Here is a 25,302-nt window from a genome sequence, read left to right as displayed (position 1 = left end):
TGTCTTCATAAGTTGCTTATGTCAGAAGTTGGTGTTATGTAAAATCTTACACCTTCCAACATTTCCAGTATTCAAAGATTCACCTCCTCCCTCGTTATGTCCTTGGGTATAGGAAACTAACTTGTTAACCTTGTGGCCAACAATGCTGTTGAAAGTGAATAAATTGTATTTATAATTTGGAATAATTTTATTTTTGCTTTTGCTCAAGTCATATATGGACAGATAGCAACAAGAAAGGAAACACATAATAAGACTAACATAAATGCATTATTATGTGTTCCTTTTATTGTTGCTATCTCTCTCTGTGTATGACTTGATATGACACTAGTTTGTTCCTTTCCAGTACTAATGTAATTCTTAACTAAATTACTGCAGATGAACTTCGCAAGGTAATAATCATGAAACAGTTCATGAGAAAGTCAAGAAAATAATCAGGAGGGAAATATTTTGCCAATTTTTGTATATTAGTTGTTTAGTGACTTCTTCACATTCATATTTGTTCATGATGTCAGGAACTCTAAATAAAAGAACAAACTCGTTCTCTTCACATCTTTATGATATTTTGAATTAGTTTGACTGAACTGTAAGGAGGTATTGTTGCTAAATATTCCAGGTTGTGGACAAGACATGTACGTCTCCCACTCCAACTTTGGAACAACACATGATGTGGGACGATATTGCAATCCTTGCCCGGTATCTGCTCATGCTGTCTTTTAACAACTGTTTGGATGTAGCACACCATCTGCCTCATCTGTTTCATGCTGTTACATTCCTAGTGTGCTCAGGATCATTGAGTATGAGGGCATCAACTCATGGTCTTGTTATTAACATCATCCATTCCCTTTGCACCTGCACTAAGCCTTCTTTCACAGGTATGTTACCAAATTTTATAAACTTCATGCTATTTAGCTTTTTTTCTTTTTGGTACTACTCTCTTCAATTTCTTACTTTTTAGAATGACTTATATCTAAACAAAACCTTTCTTCAGCTTATCCCAGTTATTTCAGGGGTCAATGGAGCCACTCAGGCTCATTTTTGGTTTTGGCCGGGGGCAGGGGTAAGACCGGTGCCCATCCTGATGCCACATGATTCTTGAGCTGAAAAACTTGACCCAGAATCGACCAGAATTTAAATCGCAGCCTCCTGGGTGAGAAGCCAACAGCTAAGCCACTGAGCTAATTATACTCCCCTTACATCTAATGCTAAAATGATTTTGAATATTTGCACTAGTGACATCAAGCGCATTAACATTCCAGTCTGGCAGAGCACAGGGATCTGTATTGGGTTCATGTGAAGTTGTTTTATTTGTTAATGATGTAGAGCTCTCAGTTAGGAATATAGCATGTTTAGCTTACTTGCACCGAGCTCGATAGCTGCAGTCGCTTAAGTGCGGCCAGTATCCAGTAATCGGGAGATAGTGGGTTCGAGCCCCACTGTCGGCAGCCCTGAAGATGGTTTTCCATGGTTTCCCATTTTCACACCAGGCAGATGCCGGGGCTGTACCTTAATAAAGGGTACGGCCGCTTCCTTCCACTTCCTAGGCCTATCCTATTGTCGCCGTAAGACCTATCTGTGTCGGTGCGACGTAAAACAAACAGCAAAAAAAAAAGCTTACTTGCAGATGAGGCCACATTGTAATTTAGCAATACTGATCCTAAACAGTTAGATATTAAAGTCTGTGAAGTATTAAGACACCATTGTTCAGAATTTTCATGAGTGGTAATTGTATAGCAATCTCGCAGAAAGCAAAGTCGTTATATTTGGTTTTAAAAGTACTGACTTTGAACTTCATTTCTGCATTAGAGAGGATTCACTCTATAATAGCAGTAATGTGCCAGTAGGTGTATTCGGAATGACAGATGGAACATTTACATGAAATGAATATGCAGAGAAATTAACTCTGAAAATCAGTTTTGAGTAACAGATCCTTTGTCTTGAGAAGTCCATTTGCAAAACTAGCTATGTGAATGTTAAGCAATATGTAAAAAATCAGGAAAAGCAAATGAAATGAAACAGAAATGTGATTGATAGAGGGTTCTTGTTTTTGTGAACAATAGGTAAACAAGATACTAATAAGTGTACCAAAGTTATGAAATATTTTATGAGTAGAAAACAAGTTAGTAAGATCTCCTTTTTTGCATATAGCAGATTTTGCAACTGTGTTGTTCAGACAGAGGTTTTTGCAATTCTAATTACAGCCCTATTGATTACACCTTCATTTTTCAAAACCAGCTACAATTGTAGTGGCAGAGTTTACTAAACACACACTCATAATTGATGGAATTATGTGTCGAGTATGTTACTTCATGGAAGGAAATATTGAGTAGAGTGCATTCCAATATAAAAGACATACACAGTTTAGAAAGGTTTTTTGTGTGTGTTAATATACTACGAAAATACAATCAAATAATGGGTTTAGGCTTTGTCCGTTTCATCAGTTTTCATTAGTTCAGAATCCAAAGTATCTTCATCATCTGCATCCCCATCCAAACTTGAGGGTCATGGTCCTGTTATGCAAAGACAGTGACATAGAATTCTAAATCTGAATTACTGTCCTGTGCTTCCCCAGAGTGAAGGACAAGTTTAACATCCTAGATCTTAGCTGACTTCCCAACAGCACCCCTTGGGATATCAGGAATGTGAGCAATCTTAAAATTCTTCCCCTTCCTGCACAAATATTTTGCTTCATCATAGTCAAAATTGTAGAAAGGATGTTGTTGAACTAAGGCAGATTTATTGCTTTTGTTATTTTTGTCTATTATTTTCTTTGCATTCTGAAAATGGACATTGAAAATGTCCAGCGTTTTTAAGAGTGTCATCTGAACACGTTTTCCAATCCTTAACACGGGTGACTTTTCTTAGATGTTTTACTGTTTCATACCTTTTGATAATGTTCAGATATGCTTCTGGGTTTACAATGACTGAAAAATCACTTATGGCCTTTTAAACCTCTGCAAAAGCATTATTGCTGTGGAAGTGATGCATACCAGCAGTACTTATATAATGACCTCAGTATTAAAATAAAATAAAAAATCCAAAACTTGCAACAAGCAAAAAAAGTTACCATAATAACTTATTTTCTACTCATAAGATATTTCAGAACTTCTGTACACATATAAGTGTCATGTTTACCTATTGTTCTACTATAGGGAACATTAGTTGAATGATTTCAATATTATGATGTGCTTCAAAAAGAAACCAGTGTATTATAATCCCTAACACTGTTTTATTCTTATTTTGGCCACCACAACCATTAGAGAATAATCTGACTGTGTGACAGTTTTCAGGTCCATATTCACCCACCAGTGGTGAACAGCAGATGCTATCTGATTAGAGCCTTTACAGAATTCATTTTCAGACCATACTGTATGTAAAGAAACATGTTGGCTTTGTTTTGAAAATATTTGTTGGGTCCTTTGCATACTATGAAGTTGTAAAGATTGAAATATTTTCCGTAATAAGCAGCCTAGTCAGGTATTTTTTATAACAGGTTTTTTTTTTTGACAGTAATAGCTGAAAGTGAGTTCATTGTCCTTCTCTTGATGCAATTTTCATAGAAAACATCACCTCGTTTCTTGTCCGCTTTAAGCTGAAATTTCGAATTTATTTTGTTATCTCTCAGGCTTACTCTTCTCAGCTAAAATCCTATTCTCAAGAAGACGCTACATCAAGCATTTGTCTACATAAGGGCTGCTGAACCCAGGAATGATATGTTCATTGAATATGGATCTTTAATAGTCATATTCTACATGAAGATCTCCAGGATATTGTTTTTTGTTCATAGACCACAATTTTTGAATACTGAGGTTACTATGCGAGTACTACTAGCATGTGTCTTTGCCACAGCAATAATGTCTTTGCTGAGGTTTAAATGACCATATGTGATTTTTCACAGCCTCTTGCTTCTGTTCATGTTCTGTGATCTTCTACCACTGCCTTGAGTCTCAGGTGGTGGTGTACCTTGAATGAGAAACATTTGGCACAATCTGTTCACCCAATCCCTACCTATTTTTAGGATGTAAAGAAATGCTGCCCTACACTCTCTTATATTTTTACGTCATTTTCTCTTTTCTTTGGCAAAGGAAAATTTGTACTGGCTTGGTACCTGGAGGTGAACGTCTCCTTGGAGGTTTAACGGGAATATGTTGAAGGGTGAAATTATTCTGCCATTCTTTGTCCACATGCTGATAGAATCTCTGGTGAATCCTTCTGACATCTTGCAAAACAGTTTTTTGCATTGAAATTTACCAGCCTGATGTCCACAAATTGGTAAAGTTGGAAACTCTTTGGGAAAGAATCTGAAATAACAGGAACCAGCAAACAATAAGGCTATGTCCGCACCAGAGGTGGTTTGCATGGATAGGTGCCTAGATAGGTGTGTAGATAGGAGGTTAAATGAGGTGGCTGCACTGCTCAGAGCTATGTGTGTTTTCGCAAGACGAGGATGACTTATAAATGTCTCTGTCGAAGTTAGAAAGAAAATTACTTCTTATTGAGAATTCTAGGTTGAAGTACGAAATATTCTACTTGCGTTCTTGTTGTTGTTGGGTACATGGAGTAAAAGAGCCTAAGTCTGTGAATGGGTCATTTAATCTTCTCTGCAAACAGTTACAAAATCATTCAGACACATTTTATGAATATTTACAAATGACTATAGAAATGTTCGATATTCTGCTTACTAAGATTCAAGAAACACTGCAAAAGCAGGACACCAACTATAGGGAATGCTTATCATCCAAAGAACGACTCGTCGTCACTTTGAAGTAAGTAAAAGACCGAGGTATCCTTTTGTTTTTATTACATACTTTACTTTTCCTTTAAAGGAAAAAGGCACACAAGTCCAGTTAAAAGTGAACAAAAGCTACGTAAAAGGTACGTCAAGTACAAAAAGTAGTTCACATTTCTACCTGGATAGAAGCTTGGAGAAACAGCCCAGTTTGTTCGCTAGGATAAACTCTTAGCAACTACTCAGGGAACCAAGCCAAGTCAAGCACTCAGTGCGGCCACTTCCATTCGTTCTTGTGAGTTTGTTCGCTTGGATAAATCATCCTAGCGACTATCCACCATCTAGACACTAAGCAGGCCACCTCTGGTGCAGATGTACACTAAGAGAATGATGCCAACAACCCAGATTAAATCTACTATGAATATTGCACCTAGAGAAAAGTAAGCCTGCAGTTTTCCAATAATACTATATCATACAAAAACATTCAAAACTGACAGGCATGTACGACAGCTGATATCCAAGTAGGTTAAGTATGGACTAGAATTCTTATATGGGGCCGAAGACCTTAAATGTTAGGCCCCTTTAAACAACAAGCATCATCATCATCATCATCATCATCATCATCATCATCATCAGAATTCTTATAGGCACATATTCCATTTCAGTTTAGGCTGCAGAATGAGTAACAGAATTTAAATTAATTCCAATAAATACTGATAAACATACCTCAAAACTTTGGCTATGTTTCTTTTCCATGTCTCAGGACATCTCTCCCTGTTCTTTGATCTTTGTGGTTCAGTCTCTGCACTAATTCTGTGTCACTACCGTTGCGAAAGTATTATCTTGATCCATTTCAAACAAATATCACTAAAATTGTCCATAGGAACAAGACGATCCACATCAGTGACTCAGAGAAATTGGTGCACAAGTGAAACAATGCAAGTAGAAATTTGCAACTGAATCTCCACTCTATGCATTGCAGTTAACCTATCTACAATAGAAATCAGCATTTTATCATTACAGTCTTTTCTTTAACAGAAAGGAGTTCAATGCTGTTGTTTTGGAAACAAATATAGCAGACTTTGCTACCCTGAGGATGGCCATAGTAGTTAATATCTTTATAAATAAAATTATAGTTTTGTCTGTACTTTTCATACAATTGAAGAAAAGTGAATTTTACTGGTATATTTGTTTCATATAGAGCCTTCGTGGCTCAGGCGGCAGCGCGCCAGCCTCTCACCGCTGGATACTGTGGTTCAAATCCCAGCCATTCCATGTGAGATTTATGCTGGACAAAGTGGAGGCAGGACAGATTTTTTTCCGGGTACTCCAGTTTTCCCTGTCATCTTTCATTCCAGCAACACTCTCCATTAACATTTCATCTCATCTGTCAGTCATTTATCATTACCCCAGAGGAATGCGACAGGCTTCAGCAGCCGGCATGTTACTTATCCCCGCCGCTAGATGCAGGCTTCATTCATTGATTCCATTCCTGGCCTGGTTGAATGGCTGGAAACAGGCTCTGTGGATTTTCATGTTTCATTTTCATTTGTTTCATATCATCACGATGCCAAATTGACCATTACTTTGATGTCTGTCTGTCTATCTTCCCTATTAGTCATGCATCAATTCATAATGGCTGAATGGAATTTCATGAAAACTGGTATTTAAGTTTAGGATACAGGCAAGCGGTCTCTAGGCTTCAGAGGGAGCCCAAAGCACAAAACTCGATGTATTTCTGTTAGGACTAGTTTTACAGGAAAATTGCTTAAGACAAAATTTATTTAGAATAACATTTCTAATCTTTTTGTTGTATGACTTTGATTCACTGAAAAATAAGGGAAATATCAATGGCAGTTCTGTGAAAGTTAGTCCAAGAGCCAGTTAGTTTTCTTTTCTATTTCTTAAAGTTGATATTATTATAATATAACCCCCCCTACAAGTTCATTGATGTCCATTATGTGCATTTCTAATAATGAGAATGTATGATTTTGCTTGTGTAGTTCTTAATCTGTGTTCTACCTCTTTTTATCCACAGAGGAAACTCAGCGTGTCTTGCGTCTGAGTCTTGACGAATTCTCTCTGCCCAAGTTCTACCTACTCTTTGGAATTAGTAAAGTGAAATCTGCTGCAGTAACCGCATTTAGATCAAGTTATAGGCACCCCAATGATAGATCGTGAGTATTAAAGTTTCCTAACTTCTTCTAATTTCTTTAATATTGTAAAACTTTGTTAAGGCGTTTCTGCAGGGACAAAGAAAAAGAACGTGTTACAACTTGGAAAGCAAAAAGCTAGAATTGTTCCACCTATTCAAAACTCTATTAATATAAAGGCTACATTAAGTTGAGACTAGTTTCAATCTTCCCGTGAGATCACCTTCAGCCAGAAATTATATAAACTTGACAAGTCATGATACAGATTAATTCTGCTCTAAACAAGCTACAGCTATCTATGTATCATGGTGCAAATTTTATTCATGGTTCTGCACTAAACTATTTTAAACTACAAGTTTAAGACAGTGAAACTTTACTTAATGTTTCAGCAGGACTGTAATGCAGTATTAATCCGACGATGTATAACAACTAAGACTTTTAATTTTAATTTCTTGTACAACCTTACTTTAACATTCATATGTTTTTATATCATGACTTGTCAAGTTTATATACTGTAATTTTTGGCTGCAGATGATCTCATGAGAAGATCAAAACTAGTCCCAACTTAACATAGCCTTTCTGTTAGTAAGTATTGAATAGGTGGAACCATTCTATATTTTTGCTTTCCAGTTTGTAATTTGTATTTCAATACAGATCAATATGAAACCTATTGCTTATAAAGACTGTGTTAAATGAAAAAACATACTACTGAATACACAAATAAAAAGTACCCAACAGGGATATGAAAACACAATTTTTTCCAACATAAGGGCATTTTACGTCGTGTTTCCATGGGTATAGTGAAAACTATCTACCATTTCTAAAAATGAGAGGAGAGTATTAAAAGATGTGAAAAACAAGAGAGAAAAAATATGAAAACATTTGCATGGGTACCCATAAAAAAATCAAAAGTATTATTGCAGATCACACACTTTCTGAAACAAATGTTAGTAGGAGCCTTTTATTTTAGACCTGTGTGTTATTAAACATTATTTTCTGGTCACACTCTTAGACAGTGAATTGGAGGTTACACTCGACCATGTGCATCTGTGAGGGAATTACTTTGGCTGCCATTTTGAATCCGACGGAACTTCGACCGACTCGAGTGATCGAGTCGAAACTCGAAGGTGCAAGTTTCAACATTTGCACCAACTTTGTGCATCTAAAGATGTCCACTTTTACGTCCACTTTCTGGCAGATTTTAATGTTGTCTTCATTAGTAAGGAATTTCAAGGCTTTTATCTTATCCACTAGGCTGTCACAAGACAAATATGCACCACTCTGGTCAACTTCACACGATTATGTTCCTAATCCAGATGTAGGCTATCACGTGGCAAATATTCACTTCATTACCCTTCACCATACCACTCAACACAAAATAAATTTTTAACTTTTGAATGGAATGCGAAATACAAGCACAAACAGGTTCACTGTGTTATTCAGGGATCTCACTGCTACCCGCAAAGCAAAACTGAGCATTCCTGGGGCTAATGACTTGCTCCCCTAAGGTCCAACTTATCCTGTGAAGTTCAGGAATTCAAGGCCTTTTCTTGCTGTCACGCAGCTGTGGCAGGGGCCCTTATCCAAGTTGGAAATCACGTTCCTTTCACAAGGGACAAAAAATAACATTTTCAGGGCTAGGAAAAGTGTGATCGTATTCCACCCTTCCCGCGTCCTGGATGGGTCACGTAAAAGAAATCCTTACTAGTCTCTCAGGGTTCGTGAATATATATGTATAATTGTTTTATGTGGAATCAGAGGGATTGCCGATACGTCGGGTAATATTTTATTTACCAGCTAACTCGATGAACATCTCCATCCGATATATCAATTGACCGCATGTATACCTGAAAATTCATCACCATAACTCTAAGTTGCCTTACATTATTATAGAAAATCAATAAATAAGACCTCATGTAAAATATTAACAACTATTATTTATTGAATATTAGAAATCTTAGTAAAAAAATGAAATTATGAAATTAAAATTCGAAGTTAAATGAATAGTGAACATTTAGTTAAAATATCTGTTAGTGATCAGAGTCTTCATTCTCATCTTTTAATCACAATTGAAATGTGCTAATAGTTTGTCATAATACAACATTCATAGATAAAATTGATAACGTATGCAAAATCAGCATGGGGAAATTATGGTTTTGTTAAGATATTACACTTGTTTGTAGATATCATTAAGAACATGTCACTGTTCTTAATTATTCTTAGGACACTTTGTTAAAATAAGGTTTATTCATTTAAAGTTGGATTATCTCAGGATATATATATATTTAACATATCTCAATATAAGCATCCGGAAAAGCAATAAGTTTCCTTTCCTTTCATTAGCAAAGATCTACTCTTAATCAATCAAAATTACCATATTACTCAAAGTCATGTCTAAAATTAACTTCCCTATACAACCTGAATTAATCATTAAGTCTCACGAGGTAATCAGGTCCTTAAGTGAGCTTAAATATGAATATGTGACCTCGCGCAAATCAATTTAAATAATTTGGGAAACATTGTTCTTAAAGACATTTTTTTATATCAACTGATTTATATTCCTATATAAAGTAGCAATGATCATCCACATTAATCTAAGTATGCCATAATTACTGCGTTAGAATGCAACTTTTCAGAAGAAATCCTAAGTTAACATGTCCAAGTGAATGAATACTCATTCTTATAAGGATATCTTTTGATGACTCAATCCTCCCCTACTATCCCTCGAAGGTTAAAATACGTCACCATTACTGTAGTGTATTGATTCTCGACAACATATAATGTTATTCAATCATGAATATATATGATCCAAATTTGTGTCAATCTTCTCATTTTTCATTTCAAATTTTCTATTTCCATCTTTTATTTCATCATAGCACATAACTCCTTTCAATTCCCGTTTCATTTTTTCATATAACAGCATATACACCTTCTTCATTACTCATTTCAACTCATATCTCTCCTTATTACTCCAAACTCTTCACATATTAACCTCCCTCGATGCACAAGTGATTTCATCCTTGTATATTCTTAAACCATTGGACCAATATCTTCTTACATCATATCAACATTTCTTCTGTATGCTGCCGTTTCCATATTTCGTGTTACCCTAACTTATTATGACAGTGTAACACCTATATGTATCATCTACGTATATCACCTACATGCATATTAACAGATCACTAGGATTCTTATCAACATCATAAAATATTCTACTCGTAAGAACTTCACGTCTGCTACGGCATAACCCATTTGGATAGAATATCGCATGTTCCTAACTGGAGTTGGGTTACATTTCTTTATGAAGACTACCTGTTCCCCCTTACATTGATATAATAACAAAATCACTTGCGAGTTTCTGACATAGATTAGGTTATTTTGAAGACTATAACGACACAATATCAACATTCTAGCTACAAATGGTCAACTCATAATAACATCTACCAATCTACATATTTTTATTCAAGAAACTTATCTCTTTTCCTTTGCTTCTGGAATGATTTTATGGCTCGTTCATGCTCCGCTGTCATGGGCGATTGTCCTGCTGCATGGCTGGCTGTGTAGACTTCATCTGCGGTGTTGGTCCACCTCGGTTCAATTCGGGTATATCCAAGTAGCCTGCCTCTCATCTTTTAGAAAGTCATCATCATCATCTTGTCTTGCTCAAATACAAAGATAAAATATAAATGTGAAATCAGCTGTTGCATGTTAATCATATCAAAGCTTTCTAATATACTGTACAATTATGTTTCTTTTAAGGTTTCTTTGCGTGATTTCTAGTCTTTATCAGACCCCCAAGATGTCTGTATATATATACATACACATACAGTGCACTCCCGATAATTCACTTGCGGATAATTCGCTTTGCGGTTAATTCTCGGGTCTCGGAGAGTTATTTTTTAAAGTATTAATTCTTACACCCACTAATCATCACGCTGAGTAAAATTATCTCTGCCTAGTTTAAAAGAATTTTAGTGCAATGCATGGAGACGAAATAATTGATATTTGAGGAGACTGGACTTCGCTTCTCTACGATGTAGCAGTAGGCCTATATGCACACTGCTACCAGAATGCTGCAAACTTGGAAACATTCGAGCATGTTGCTGCGCATGGCACAGCACAGATTACCGTAATCTTGGAAGCAGAGACAATGAAAGAGGAATGCACTCAGAATTTACCCTCCCTTTCTCCACAACCCAAGATCACTGAACTGTAAGCCAAGTGAAGGGTAGGTGCGCCGACAGCGAGTGTATTGTAGGCTACTTTACTTGAGAAGTGTGAACGGAGTGCGGAAGTATTTTCGAAGTTTCAAATAAGTCAGTAATAAGAGTTTTCAATGTGAGTGGTCGAAAAATGAAATATAAAAGGTTAACTGTCAGTGAAAAACTGAAAATTATAGAAAGACTGGAAAAAGGCGAGGCGTCATCAAAGTTATCCCGTGCGTTTGGTGTGGGTGAAACAACAGTGAGAGACATGAAGAAGCAAAAGGAAATCCACATGGCATTTTGTAATTTTTCTCTAGTGTGTCTTACAATACAATGTGAAGTGTTATAATTATTTTCTGCTTGTACATAAAATACATTCCATTACTTTAATCTATGGTTCTCTTTTTACCTGGCTTAAAAATGACTGCGGATAATTCACGGTTTTCAATAATTCGGGGAAGTGCTTGCATTAATTACCGCGAATTATCGAGAGTGCACTATATATATCACAATATATATACTTTGTGTATATATATACATTATATGGATTTTCTTTATAAATTTTCTAATGATAATATCGCACTATTTCGATCATTTGCTTCTCTGGTTAATGCTATCTTCTTGCCGTCTTTAATATGGCTGGTCTCCAAATCTTGTTGCGTATTTTGAATGAAAATAACACGCTTTATGATGATATTCTGATATGCTCCGTGCTATATCGACGTTTTATCGCTGTTGATATCTTCTTTTCTCAAATTATCTTCTTTTCTTGATATATTTTTTTGGTTCAACTTGCTTCCTAATTGCAATACGTCTGTTCACTAAGCTAGTCAGTCATTTGTGTTTTTTCTACAGTGTTGGTTTTTTAACTATGCAAATGCCTGTTTAATTTTTTTCACTGCCATCATGATTATATATATATATATTTTGACATTGCTTTAACCTGAGTTTCTGTGATATTCTATAAAGTTATTCACTATGTTTAATTTCGTTGTGGGTAATCGCATTTACTCCAATATGACTGAATTTCACTTCTGGAATAGTGGAATGGCACAGTGCCAAGCGGTAATAGCAAAAATTCATGATATGATAAGTGAGGTATTTTTATATAGATTTAATACAGTGAGAATTGGGACTTCGGATTTATGATATTCTAAGTGGGAAAAGATCTTGATGAGGAATGCACTAATGAGGTTTCACTGTATTTTATTTTAATATGTTTATGACTTTTTTTATGAACTTCATACTACATTATGTGTGTACAAAATTTAATGAATAATGCATAAGAAATTACTCTTTTGGTTTCTTGAAGGCACCATCCAATGTGCATGTTGAGGGATTTTGTGGAATTTCTATTTATTGCCTTTGTTTATTGTTTATCCATTGGTTCTTGAGATTGGCCATCACGGACAGACAGATGAGATCCATGACTTCATTTCATACTATGTAGAGATATTTTCTATAATTCAGCTAGCTTGAACAGGATCTTACCTGTTTCCAGCTAGCATGCTCCTTATTGTTGGGCACAAACTTGTTGGTGAAAATTAGATGGATATTTCCCTTCACCCCATTTAACTGAAAAAATGAATATGCAGGTTTCATAAATATTTGCATAGGAGATTATAAAATGTCCTTAACAGGGCATATTAAAAAGGGAAGGGCAGTGTGTGGGGTAGGTCCGTTTATTAGGAATGCTATAGCATGCAACATAGTTTCTGTTAAGCACATAAATGACCAATTGATGAGGGTAGGTTTAGCACTTGGGGTAATCAGGACAAGAATTATCTCAGTCTATTTACCCTGTGAGGTTGCAGATGAGGATGAAGTTGACAGTTTTATGAAGCACTGCGTGACATCTTATTTTACGTCACTCTGACAAAGATAGGCCTTATGGCAACGATGTGATAGGAAAAGGTAGGAGTAGGAAGGAAGTGAACATAACCGTAATTAAGTTACAGTCCCAGCATTTGCCTCTTGTGAAAATGGGAAACCACCGAAAATCATCTCCGGGGCTGTGGACCGTGGTTTTTTTTAACCCACTATCTCCTGAATGCAAGCTGATAGCTACGTGACCCAAACCACGCAGTCTCTTTCTCGGTGAGTGACATCGTAGTTGGGGTCAACAGCAAGGATAGGATAGTGCAAATGGGTGATTTGAATGTGAGAATAGAACTAAAGGATATGAGAAGATAATGGGTAAATGTGGGTAAGACATGGAAGCTATGGGAAGCGCAGACCTGTCAACAATTACTGATTTTCTGTCATTTGTTTCATGATAATATGGGTATATTTATTACGGAAAATTAATTTTTTTACATTCCACATGAAAAATTATGAATGTTTAATCCTAAATAAAGCACTGGGTGACATTGTGACGTCACGATGCACATTTCCATCATGCCTTGCATTGTTCTCTTTTTTTTTTTTTTTATGGCTTTGCATTATGGCACCATATTCATTCAGTCATTGATCATGCATGATTCCTGGCTTCTTATTTCAATTATTTATCATTAAGGAGTATTTTAGTGCTGCAGAAATGAAGCGGGCCTATGATTCCAGCAGCAGTACAGGAAATAAAAATACTGTGCTCCAAAAGTATCGCAATAAATATACAGAATAATCTTGAAAATTAGTGTTAACCACATGTTCTGTAGCATATGTTGTGATTTTCCTGGGGATAGAGATGATTGTAGAAGGTACGTTGAATCTGTGAAATACAAATTACATGGGAAAACAAGGCTAATAAACCAATAACAACTTTTTTTGTCAGTAGTGAGGAAAATAGTGTTACAATAGTGTTACAAATGTTACAAATGTTCCTTGTAGAACATAATGTTCCAATTGCAGTTTCTGACCATGCAGGTAAATAATTCAAAGCAATGTTTCTGGATTCAAAAAACTGCGCAAAAGTATGGCTGTGGCGGAACAAAAACTTTCTGCACTAGTAAATTTTATTGCTAGTAATAAAACAAGACATAGTTCGATATTTGCAAAGCATTACATTTTCCTTAGTTACTGATGCTAGTAATGATGCCAATGTCGTCACGCTTTATCCTCTGGTAGTATTGTTTTATAATATAGAACAGGTGCAGGTATTTCTTTTGCTTGTTAACAATGAGTTTTCTATGCTAAATATTCCTTGGGGAAGTTGTATAGCTGTTGCTTCTGGGAAACCCAACACAATAATTGGCAGTAATAAAGGCTTTCTCAAATACATTAGAGACAAACAGTCTTCTGTTTTTGTACACAGATGACCATGCCATCAGTTCCATTTAGCTGCTCAAAAAACTAATGTGTATTTGCCAGTCAGTATTGAACATTTCCTGGTAACTCTTCTATTACCCTGAAAAAAGTTCCAAAAGACTTTGAAAGAATATGAAAAAATATGTGGTTCTAAACCTAACAAGATTTTGAAATATTTAAGTACTCGTAGGGCTTCCCTCCTTGAATGTATAACCAGGATTCTGGATCAGTGGGAGGTCTTAACCCTAATATTTTGCCGTGAACCACAAAGAAAAGAAAAATTCACAAACCAGTTTGAAACAGTAAGGGCTTTCTTCCTTGATCTCAGGGCTGTTACTTTCTTCAGATTATACTGCCCATTTTTAATGATGTAAATTTGTCTTTACAACAGGATGCTCCTCTTATACATGTGTTGAGAAATAAACGTAATGGTCTTTTAAGAGACTTGCTTATAAGGTTTATTAAACCATCTTGTGTACAAACAGGAGTTTCTTCAGTTACTGAGGTGAAATTTAAGAAAGTGCCAGAAAGAAGATGAGGACTTTGTGGTTGGTGCTAAGTGTAGGGCTTATTTGAAAAAATAGTTAGTAATAAGCAAGAATTTTATTCCTTTGTTAGAGAGTTTTAGGAGTTGCAGCTTGTAATTGCATTGTGACAAAATTTCCTGTTGGTGATAAATTTTTGAAACCTGCAGAGGTTGCTAATTTAAATGTGAGACAAAGTGCTTAATTTTCGTCTATAGAATATTTGAGCAATAGATTTCCCAAAATTGTAGCAGACACAGAACATGATAAACAAAACTTGAATCAGAATTTCCATCTTACCAGTGTGACATTTTATCTGATGACATATTAAATTGTTCTTGGATTGATGTAGCTTGGAATAAAGTTGCAAATTTAAAGAATGAATATGGTCAAATGAAGTATAACACTCTCACTAAGGTTATGTATGTTGTTTTATCAGTGCCACATAGAGCCCTGCATGGATGCAGATATCCGCAAATTTAGTGTCTTGGTGGATGCAAACTGTATGGCCTTGCAGATAATTTTGCTGATAATTTCTAAACAATGAAGTTTATTGATTTTCTCTCTGGTATACTCTTTTGCTTGTGATTAGGCGACCCTGACATTGTTATGGGAGAATGGTGATATTTAAAGAGCCTTGAATCCGTACAGCCGTAAGTCTGACCTAAGCCTAACTCGCTCCTGCTTGCAATTAATGGAAAGAAGGAACAAAGGTTCCAAAAGGCAACTGTTCAATACATCAGTAGTTGTCACAAGAGGAAATCCCTCAAAAACCTGTGACTCTAGACGGTCTGGTGACAGGTTTCAGGCCTGTTGTATTACGTTAATAGATCTATCTGTTTCAATACCTTAAATAGTTGCAATATCCGCAGATAACCATTTGCAGATGCGGATAATATTTTGTATATTCACGCAGGGCTGTACACATAGTAATGCAGAAACAGAAAGAATCTTTAGCATTGTAAGAAAAAATCAAACTGAATTTAGGTCCTTACTATGTATAAATACATTGTCATCGCTCGTCATTGAGAAACCAAAGATGGCATCAGATAGTGCTGTTTATTTCAAGAAATGATTCACTGAGAAACAGTTACAAGAGCCGAAGCATGCTACAACACGATATGTACATCAGAATAGCTGAACCAGTTACAAGAAGTGGAATGCTGCAACACTATATTTACACCAGAATAACTAAACAGGCATTTAAATATGAATATTTCTTTTAGGTTAGGTAGGCCTGTATTTTAAAAGTGAAAATTCGAGGCATCCATATCAATGCTTCCCTTTCTTTTGCGATTACCCTGCTTACTGATTCTCCATTCCAAAGACTGGCAGGTCTGGAAGTATTTATTGGACTTCTGTGCTAGTGTGGGTTTAACAGTTATAAATGCATTTTTCAAGCATAAAGGTATTCACTGCTACACATGGGAGGGTAGAGGCACCAGATCCATAAGAGTCTGTATCATAACTGACTGTTTGAAACCTGAAAAGACTTGTAGGATTTACCCCATTGAATGTATGGTCCAGGAGTTTAATTGTTGTAAAATTCTCATTTGGCCACATGGGAGTATGTGACGGACTGATCGATCTATAAGCTTTCAGTTGTGTTTTTTCTTTCTTTTTTTCTTTTTCTTTTTCATTTGTATTCTTTGGTATAGGAATTTCTTGAGTCCAGTTTGTGTTATTGTAATGTAACTTGAATAATAAATGAGATGGTTTAAAATTAACAAGAAGTATAGATTTTGCTCTGTAAACACCATAATTAATTTCATATTTACATGATTCATTTGCTGCAACATTAGAATATCTTACGTACTCCTTCAGAAAATATTCTTTTTATTATTTTTTATCATTCATATCCATTTCTAATCTGTGCTGGAACCAGACATTCTACCTCAAGAGACAAAACGGGCAATTGCATCATTTAAAACTGTATAAGGCACTTGGCCCAGATGGTGTAGCAGCTGAGTTCCTGAAAGAGACAGGCAATATAGGTGTGCACATCATCACATTTGGAGACATGACATTTGGCCAGCCAACTGGGTTGCATCCATTTTTGTCCCTCTTCACAAGAAGGGTTCTACAGCTAAATGTGACAATTACAGAACCTTAGCTCTCATTTCACATGCAAGTTAAATCCTACTACATATACTTAGAGAGGCTTAACATTTTCCTTGCTTTGGCCCCTGTTGAACAAGCTGGATTTTTCTGAGGTAAAGCCACAAGCAAACAGATATTAAAAATCCGTCATTTGATTGAAGAAAGCAGAGAATTTCAGCTTCCTCTCATCATCTGCATATTAGACTACTGGAAAGCCTATAACTGTGTTCATGGGAGAAAATGTGGCAACTTTTGTTGGAAATGGGTATTTTTGCACATGTGGTTTGGTTAATAAGAAATTTGTATGAAATCAGCTCACCTATGATTAAAATAAATGGCAAACTGTCTGGGAATTTCAAGATGAAAAAAGATGACGGCAGGGCTATATAGTGTTACCCGTGCTCTTCAGTATCTATGGGGAGTACAAAATGAGAGGGCTGCACTTGAGTGCAAATAAATAAATAAATAAATAAATAAATAAATAAATAAATAAATCAATCAATCAATCAATCAATCAGTAAATCAGTCAATGTCATTAATGATCTGCATTTAGGGCTGGCACCCAGGTGGCAGATTCCCTACCAGTTGCTTACCTAGCTTTTTAAACGTTTTCAAGGAACTAGAAAATGTATCTAACATTTCCCTTGATAATTTATATAATCCCTTACTCCTTGTCCTATAAATGAATATTTGCCTCAAATTGTCCTCTTGAATTCCAATTTACTATGATTTTTGCTCATTTTAAAAGCTCCACTCAAGCTTATTTTTCTACTAATGTTCCGTGCCATCTCTCCACTGACAGATTGAAACATAGCATCTCGTCTCTTCCTCCCAAGTCTTCCCAGCCCATGCTTGCAACATTTTTGTAACACTTCTCCTTTGTTGGAAATGAAATCACCCAGAACAAATCGCACAGCTTTCCTTTTGGTCTTTTCCAGTTCTCGTATCAAGTAGTCCTGGTGTGGATCCCATACACTGGAACTCTAACTGGGGTCTTACCAGAGACATATACACCCTCTCCTTTACATCCTTACTACAACCACTAAATACTCTTATCATGTGAAGAGATCTGTAACCTTTCTTAACAACCTTGTTAATATGATTCCCAATGAAGATCATTCCTTATATTAACACCTACGTACTTTCAGTGTTACCCATGAGGTACTATCACCCCATCAACACAGTAATTACGACTGAGATAACATTTCCTCTTGTGAAACTTACAACGTGACTTTTCATCCCTTTTACCATCATACCATTTTTGCTGTCCATCTCACAACCTTGTATAGGTCCCCCTGCAATCGCTCACAATCCTGTAACTCATTTAATACTCTATACATTATAACATAATCCGCAAACAGCCTTATCTGTGATTCCAGTTCTTTACTCATATCACTTATATATATATAAGAAAACATAAAGGTCCAATAATATTGCCCTGTGGGACACCCCTGTTAATCATTACAGGATCAGATAACACTTCATCTACTCTAATTCTCTTAGTTCTATTTTCTAGAAATTTAGCCATCCATTCAGCCCTCATTTTCATCAGTAATCTCCCATGTTCTACCCTATCAAAAGTCTTGGATAGGTCAGTAGCAATACAGGCCATTTGACCTCCTAAATTTAAAATGTCTTTTATATCTTGCTGGAATCCTATAAGTTGAGCTTCACTGGAATAACTTTTCCTAAACCCGAACTGCTTTCTATCAAAGCAGGTAGTAATTTTGCAAGTGTGTGTAATATAATTACAAAGAATGCTTTCCCAAAACTTACAAAACAATACACATCAAGCTGACTGACCTGTGATTGTCCACTTTATGTTTGTCACCCTTTCTCTTGTACACAGGGGCTACTATTGCAACTCTCCATTCATTTTGGTATTGCTCCTTCATGCAAACAGTAAATCAAATAAGTATTTCGGGCATGGCACTATATCCCAACCCAACGCTCTTATTATATCCCCCCTCCCCCCACCGAGCAAGTTGACCGTGTGGTTAGGGACGTGCAGCTGTGAGCTTGTATCCGGAAGATAGTGGGTTCGAACCCCACTGTCAGCAGCCCTGAAGATGGTTTTCCGTGATTTCCCATTTTCACACCAGGCAAATGCTGGGGCTGTACCTTAATAAAGGCCACGGCTGCTTTGTTCCCATTCGTAGACCTTTCCTGTCCCATCGTCGCCATAAGACCTATCTGTGTCAGTGCGACGTAAAGCAACTAGCAAAAAAAAATATATATAACCCCAGATTTCTTATCAATCTCAGCTGCCCTTTTCGCTTTCAACTTTTGTATCCTCTTGTAAATTACTTTATTATCATAGGTAAATTTCAGTAATTTGCTAGTATTATTCACCTCCTCTATCTGGACATTATCTTTGATGGTGCATTTCCTGTTGGTGGTAAGAAAATATCCAACCTCTGTTATGCAGATGATTCGGCATTCATTGATAGTGATGAGAGGAAATGACAGAGCTCATTTCTTGTTTCAAGATGGTCAGTGCTCAAATTGGACTACAAATTAACACGAACAAGACCAAAATAATGATTATTGATACAGGTGAGAAATTAGCCAGCATAGACATCTTCAAGGAATTGGAGAACATCTCAGAAATGCCATACCTACCTTGATTCAGCCATTTCCAGTTCAGGTAGCTGTGCTCCTGAGATTAAGAGAAGAACAGCTATGTTAATGACAAATTTGTCCCATTTATGGAAGGATTGCTCTGTCTCGTTTCCACTGAAAATGCGAGTAGTATCCAGTGTGGTATTTTCAGTTTTCCTCTATGGAGCAGAGACATGGACTCTTCATGCTACAGACCTGAAGGAAATTGATTTTGAAATGTGGTGCTGGCAAAGAATGATACACATACCTTGGTCAGCATTTTGCACCAATGCTTCCAGTATAAGTGAGCTCAACCTCAAAATCAGATTATCATCAATATGTAAACAACAAGTTTTACAATTTTTGGAAACACTATGCAACGTGGGAATGACAGCATAGAAAAAGTAACCATTCTTGGAAATATTCCCAGCAAGACAGATCATGGACAAGGTCCCACTCATTGGTCAAATGTAATCAAGAGTATAACTGGGTTTGATATCTTTGGTGCAGCACATCTTGCCAAGGATCGCTAGAGATGGAGACAACTGACCAGTAGCCTCCTTTGAGATCACGATCCTCAGAATTGAGGGAATGGTAAGAGAGAGATCATTCTTTTTTAAAATATTAATATTGCTTGTGTCAAAGAGCATGTAGTGTGTTCTTTATGTAAATAATATATACTACCATGCAAATTGACATTTAAACATCTGCAAATGCTTTTAAATTATTATGGAAACCCCATTGAAATATGAATGTTATGGAAAATGAGCAACAAACATATGGCAGAGTGGGTCATAGTAAGTGATGCACATGGACATTGACAAATGTATCTTTTAAAGTACCAGTAGTTGCGATTGCAAATGAAAAATATTGTACTGTATTATCTTTATTGATTTTTTTATTTTCATAATTAATTGTGATGTTCATTTATGCAGTATCTTATACTGCATGATTATGTTGGTCTGATTTTATATTTATTGTGTGTACTTCTAGGATTGGCAATGAACGAAGTTTCTCAGGGGCTGCAGCTGATCGAGAGCGTCTGTCTCTCACATCATTGGAAGTAATAACTGATGCTCTTCTGGAGATAATGGAAGTTAGTAGTTATTTACATTGTTGAAATCATTGTAGCTTTTATATCATTACAGCCTAGTTATAATTTTTCTTGTGTTTTTTGTTGTTCACTGTATAAATATGTACAATATTATTCCATCTGAAATGTTTTCATTTTCAGGCGTGTATGCGAGACATACCAGATTGTGACTGGTTACGTAATTGGACTGCTTTGGCCAAAAGCTTTGCCTTTTGCTATAATCCAGCCCTTCAGCCACGTGCTTTAATTGTATTTGGATGTATAAGTAAGTATTGTTATTTGTGATGTTTGGATAACGATGGGAAGAAATCTATTTCTAAGGCTTCTCTGCTGGAAAAATATGAAGGAGAGAGCGAGAGTGGGGGGGGAATAAAATATTAATTATACTACAGTATATCAAAGACATGAATATGTCAAAAATTTACTCTGGAATTGTTATTGAATTAAGTAAGATGGTTATGTGATAGCTTACTACCTTTATAAAGAATTTTGTTTCACAGTTTTTATGACCTTATTCTTCTATTTCTCTTTCACTTTTGTTTGTTTGTGTCTTTCTTTTTCTTTCTTTGTTTCTTTCGTTCTTTGTTTCTTTTTTTCTTTCTTTCTTTCTTTCTTTCTTTCTAAATTGGTGTATTGTACTATGTTCCTTAAACTCGAACACAGTCATAAAATTTGTTTTTATTCAGGCTTAAACTGAACACATCAAAACAAAAATGTAGGTAAAAAATTATTACATGTATTCTTATTAAACACCAGTATCACATAATAGTTTAAACTTTTATTTATCTTTAAGAAAACAGACAGTGTTATGTGAATATTTGTCATATATTTTAAATAGTGTCTAATTACTTTTTTTAATGATTTTTAGGCAAAAGTATCACAGATCAGGACATGAAGCAATTGCTACGCATCCTTGTGAAGGCTTTGGAAAGCTTTAATGATATTGTTCTGCTGGAAGCCTTGGTGGTTTGCTTAACAAGACTGCAACCTTTACTAAGACCTGTGAGTTCCTTTTATTGAATTTCCTTTTTTTAATTATTATTATTGTTGTGTAGTATTTGGCAAAGTATTTTTATATTGATATACAAATATACAAATTTTATTTTGTATGCTCAACTTAAAAATAGGTACATCCATAATTGGAGGCCATAAAAGGGCACAGTTACACACATTATTTCTTTTGTATTGATTTATCTGGGATTTTGGTAAATATTTTTCATGTTATTTTGTGAATTAGGGCTTCCCTCATCATTTCAGTTTCAATTGAGACTTTTTTTAAAATTGGTTCTTAAATGTTTCATTTGTTTAACTGGTAAATTATTTATGTGAAAGATAATATACAAATAGAAACATTATTGATAATCATTCATTATTACTTTGTTGTAGTCCTAATCAAGATTACATAATAGTTTACCCTTTCACCCTGTATGGCCATACCATTAAGGGATTTCCTAGACAAGCCATTAAAAACTACTACTACTACTACTACTACTACTACTACTACTACTACTGCTGCTTCTATTACTTAATTAGGGATAAAGCTAAGCAGCTTTTCTCTCTCTCTCTCTCTCTCTCTCTCTCTCTCTCTCTCTCTCTCTCTCTGTGTGTGTGTAGCGAAAGCACTTTTTATTTACTAACAGGGTATTATGATTTCATATTTCAGGAGTCTCCCATCCACAAAGCCCTCTTCTGGGTTGCCATATCAGTGCTGCAGCTTGATGAAGCTTCATTGTATGCTGCAGGTCTAGCTCTCCTGGAGCAAAATCTTCACACTCTTGATTCTCAAAAAACATTTAATCAGAAGGTGCTTATTTTCTGTATATAGTTATTAATATCTACTGTATTATGTAATTGATTTGCAAAGTAACAGTTGGAAAGTTGAAAAACAGATTAACTTCAAAATACAATTAAAATGAAGTTGTAACTTTTTCAAAATACAGGGACATTGTTTTATCTGTTCAGGGGATTGCCGCTCACCCGGTCGCCTGTGCTGTGAGCCTGTCTCAAACCAAGCACTTCGCCGTAATGCAGCCAGCACTCGCGTGGCACTGAGTCATAGAGTGTTTTCGCACAAGATTTCCTATACTTTATGGCAGTATTAGGTATATACAGGCGCTAACATAATGAAAATGGTATTGGAACAACACACTGAGCACCAAACATGTGAACAATTTGACTAAACTGAACCTTTCACAAATAAAGCTCTCAGCAGACTGCAAAGGAGGGGAACTTTGTGGCGCAGAGAAGCGCATTGCGGCAAACTGCTTGGCGGACGACCAGGGCGAGTGGCAATGCCCTGAATAGATTTTTTTTTAAAGTTCCTGTACATTTTTGACTTTAAGGTTATTCTTTTGTTTGTTTGTGTGTGTGTGGTTTTGTTTTTTGTTTTTTGTTTTTTTTTCAAATTTGACATCAGCTTTAAACTAAAAAGTTAATTACTGAATAAGTAAGACTCCTTTGGTTCTTGACCTTAAGCTTACTGGATTACTATGCAGGTGTGTTAATCATCCCCATTACCAAGGCATACCTGCCTACTTTCCTGATTTAGGTGGTAGATTCCCGATTTTCGACATTTTTTCCCGCCTCCCAATTATTCTGCTATTTCTCCCGACTTTAGCTGATTTCTTGGTGAACCTCAAACATTTGATTTCAAATCCCACCATTTCAGCATTGTACGCCAGTGGCCAGAAGTCCTTCGCTCATTGGCCACTTTCAAATGAAATATCGACGTTTATTAATACGAGAAATGCGCGTGAATGTGCAATGTTTATTGAAACCTGTATATCGCGATGCATATATCGATTGTAAATCTCTCGCTCTCGCGTGCTATGTTCGTGTTCGTTCACACAAGACTGACTCCAATCCTTAGACTTTAATGCTACTCTTGATCATTCAAAGATGGCAAATCAAGTAGCCGGACTTGTTGGAAAAGTGGGTTTGTTTTGGTTTTTTATTATCGAATGTAGTCAGTGTAATTTCATGTAAGATGATGATAAATGTTAATTTCTTTGTGAAATATAAGTGTGCAAGTGTATTTATATGAGTCAGTGGACACTTAGGATCTGTAATTAAACGCAGTAATGTGAGAATGTGTTTGTCTTGATCGTGTTGTGAACCAGGTTTAAGTCTAACTACGGCAATGCCTTTTATACAACTATTGTTAAGTTTGTTATTATTTTTTAGTCGATGACAAAACTGTACTGTGCATACATAATTTTGAGAATAAGTCTGAGTTTAGGGAAGACTTTTCTCTAATTCAAACACTGAACCTATTGGTGTTCCTTGAAAAATATTTAGATTGACTATAATTGATATTGTGATATTCCGTCAGTGCCTATGTGCTTCAGAGTGTCGAGTGATTTAGATGCAAGTGTATTTTACAATAATCTGTGCTTGGCTGCGGAAATGTTGGCTAGATCTTGGAGTATAACAAAACTTATAAGTGTGACAGGTGGAGCAATCTGTATCCTGTTACACAGAATAAATAGTGACTTGGAGGAATTAGCAGGGTATGTAACGCAGGGTTTTACACTACCAACACCTTAGGATTCATGCTGTGGTTACCTGTTATAAAGCAGAATACACCGAACTGAAGCTCATCCATGTGCTTAAATATCAATGTTTAGAACCAATAGAGTTTTTGCACTCATGCTCTTTAATGGGTAAAAACCTATTACAGTAGAACCTCGATAATTCGAAATCGTTAATTCAAAATGCCGCATAATTTGAAGGATCTCTCGTTCCCCAAAACACGAGGTACGGTTTTGCATGTTATTTAAATTGTTTAATTCGAAATACGGATAATTCGTAATTCGAAGAACAACGTCGGTCCCAGTATTGAAATTCAGACTTTTAATTCAAAATTGTCCTTCAATTTGTTAAAAATAATACTTTACAGTGTAATTTGAATTAATCCGCATCACAATAGAATGCGTCTTCCAGAACGTGTATCTTTTCGCACTTTCACTTTGAGTTTGGTGTCCGGAACGTGTATCTTTCCGCACTTTCACTTTGAGTTTGGTGTGTCTACAGCGTGCTTCATAGTTGCCAAGTTATAGTGAAATCATAGTTCTTTTGTATTCTTCTAGTTACTCATTTTACTTAAAGTTTTAGTGTGCAGTTATAGACTTCGACGTTGTTATATTTTATTAATACTGTGCTTTAGTTTATTGTTACGATATTTTAGTTTAGGGCATGTGTGTTCCTTTCTTTTTTGTGTTGCGATGGCTAAACGTCAGTATTCTTCAAAGACAGCGAGAAAGTGAAAATTATAAGGGAGGTCAACAAAGGACAAAAAAAAAAAAAAACTGAAATAGCTAAAGACTTTGGAATTCCTGTGCCCACACTTTCAACGTTTTTAAAAAATCGTGAGAGCATAGAAGCTCAGGAAATGCAGGGTGTAAATACAGCAAAGCGAATGCGCATTTGAGGAGCTAAACATGATTTGGAAGTACAATTGATCGAGTGGTTTCGGCATATTCTGGCAAACAATATCCCTGTAGATGGCGAGATTATTAAGCGGAAAGTGAATGAACTGGCGCTGAAGATGGGTCTTGAGTTTCAGTGTTCGAACAGGTGGATTCAGCGTTTTAAGGAACGGCACAATATCACGTGGCAGGCAGTGTGCAGAGAAGCCGAATCAGTGAACACTAGTGAT

The 25,302-nt window shown here is 36.0% G+C and overlaps 1 protein-coding gene across 1 annotated transcript in view; it reads left to right on the top strand.

Moving 5' to 3' along the window:
- Nf1 (neurofibromin 1) overlaps positions 1 to 25,302 on the top strand; it is a 666,749-nt gene that overhangs the window by 517,878 nt on the left and 123,569 nt on the right. Inside the window, exons 38-43 of the mRNA XM_068225031.1 lie at positions 614 to 872; positions 6,765 to 6,903; positions 20,546 to 20,648; positions 20,787 to 20,910; positions 21,514 to 21,647; positions 22,309 to 22,449. Of these exons, the coding sequence (XP_068081132.1) occupies positions 614 to 872; positions 6,765 to 6,903; positions 20,546 to 20,648; positions 20,787 to 20,910; positions 21,514 to 21,647; positions 22,309 to 22,449 (900 nt within the window). The remainder of the gene's footprint in view (positions 1 to 613; positions 873 to 6,764; positions 6,904 to 20,545; positions 20,649 to 20,786; positions 20,911 to 21,513; positions 21,648 to 22,308; positions 22,450 to 25,302) is intronic.

This window comes from Anabrus simplex, chromosome 1, assembly GCF_040414725.1.
Source record: "Anabrus simplex isolate iqAnaSimp1 chromosome 1, ASM4041472v1, whole genome shotgun sequence".
In the NCBI taxonomy this organism is placed as follows: domain Eukaryota; kingdom Metazoa; phylum Arthropoda; class Insecta; order Orthoptera; family Tettigoniidae; genus Anabrus; species Anabrus simplex.
The sequence above is the reverse complement of the archived record's forward strand: the minus strand, read 5'-3'. Positions and strand labels throughout refer to the sequence as shown.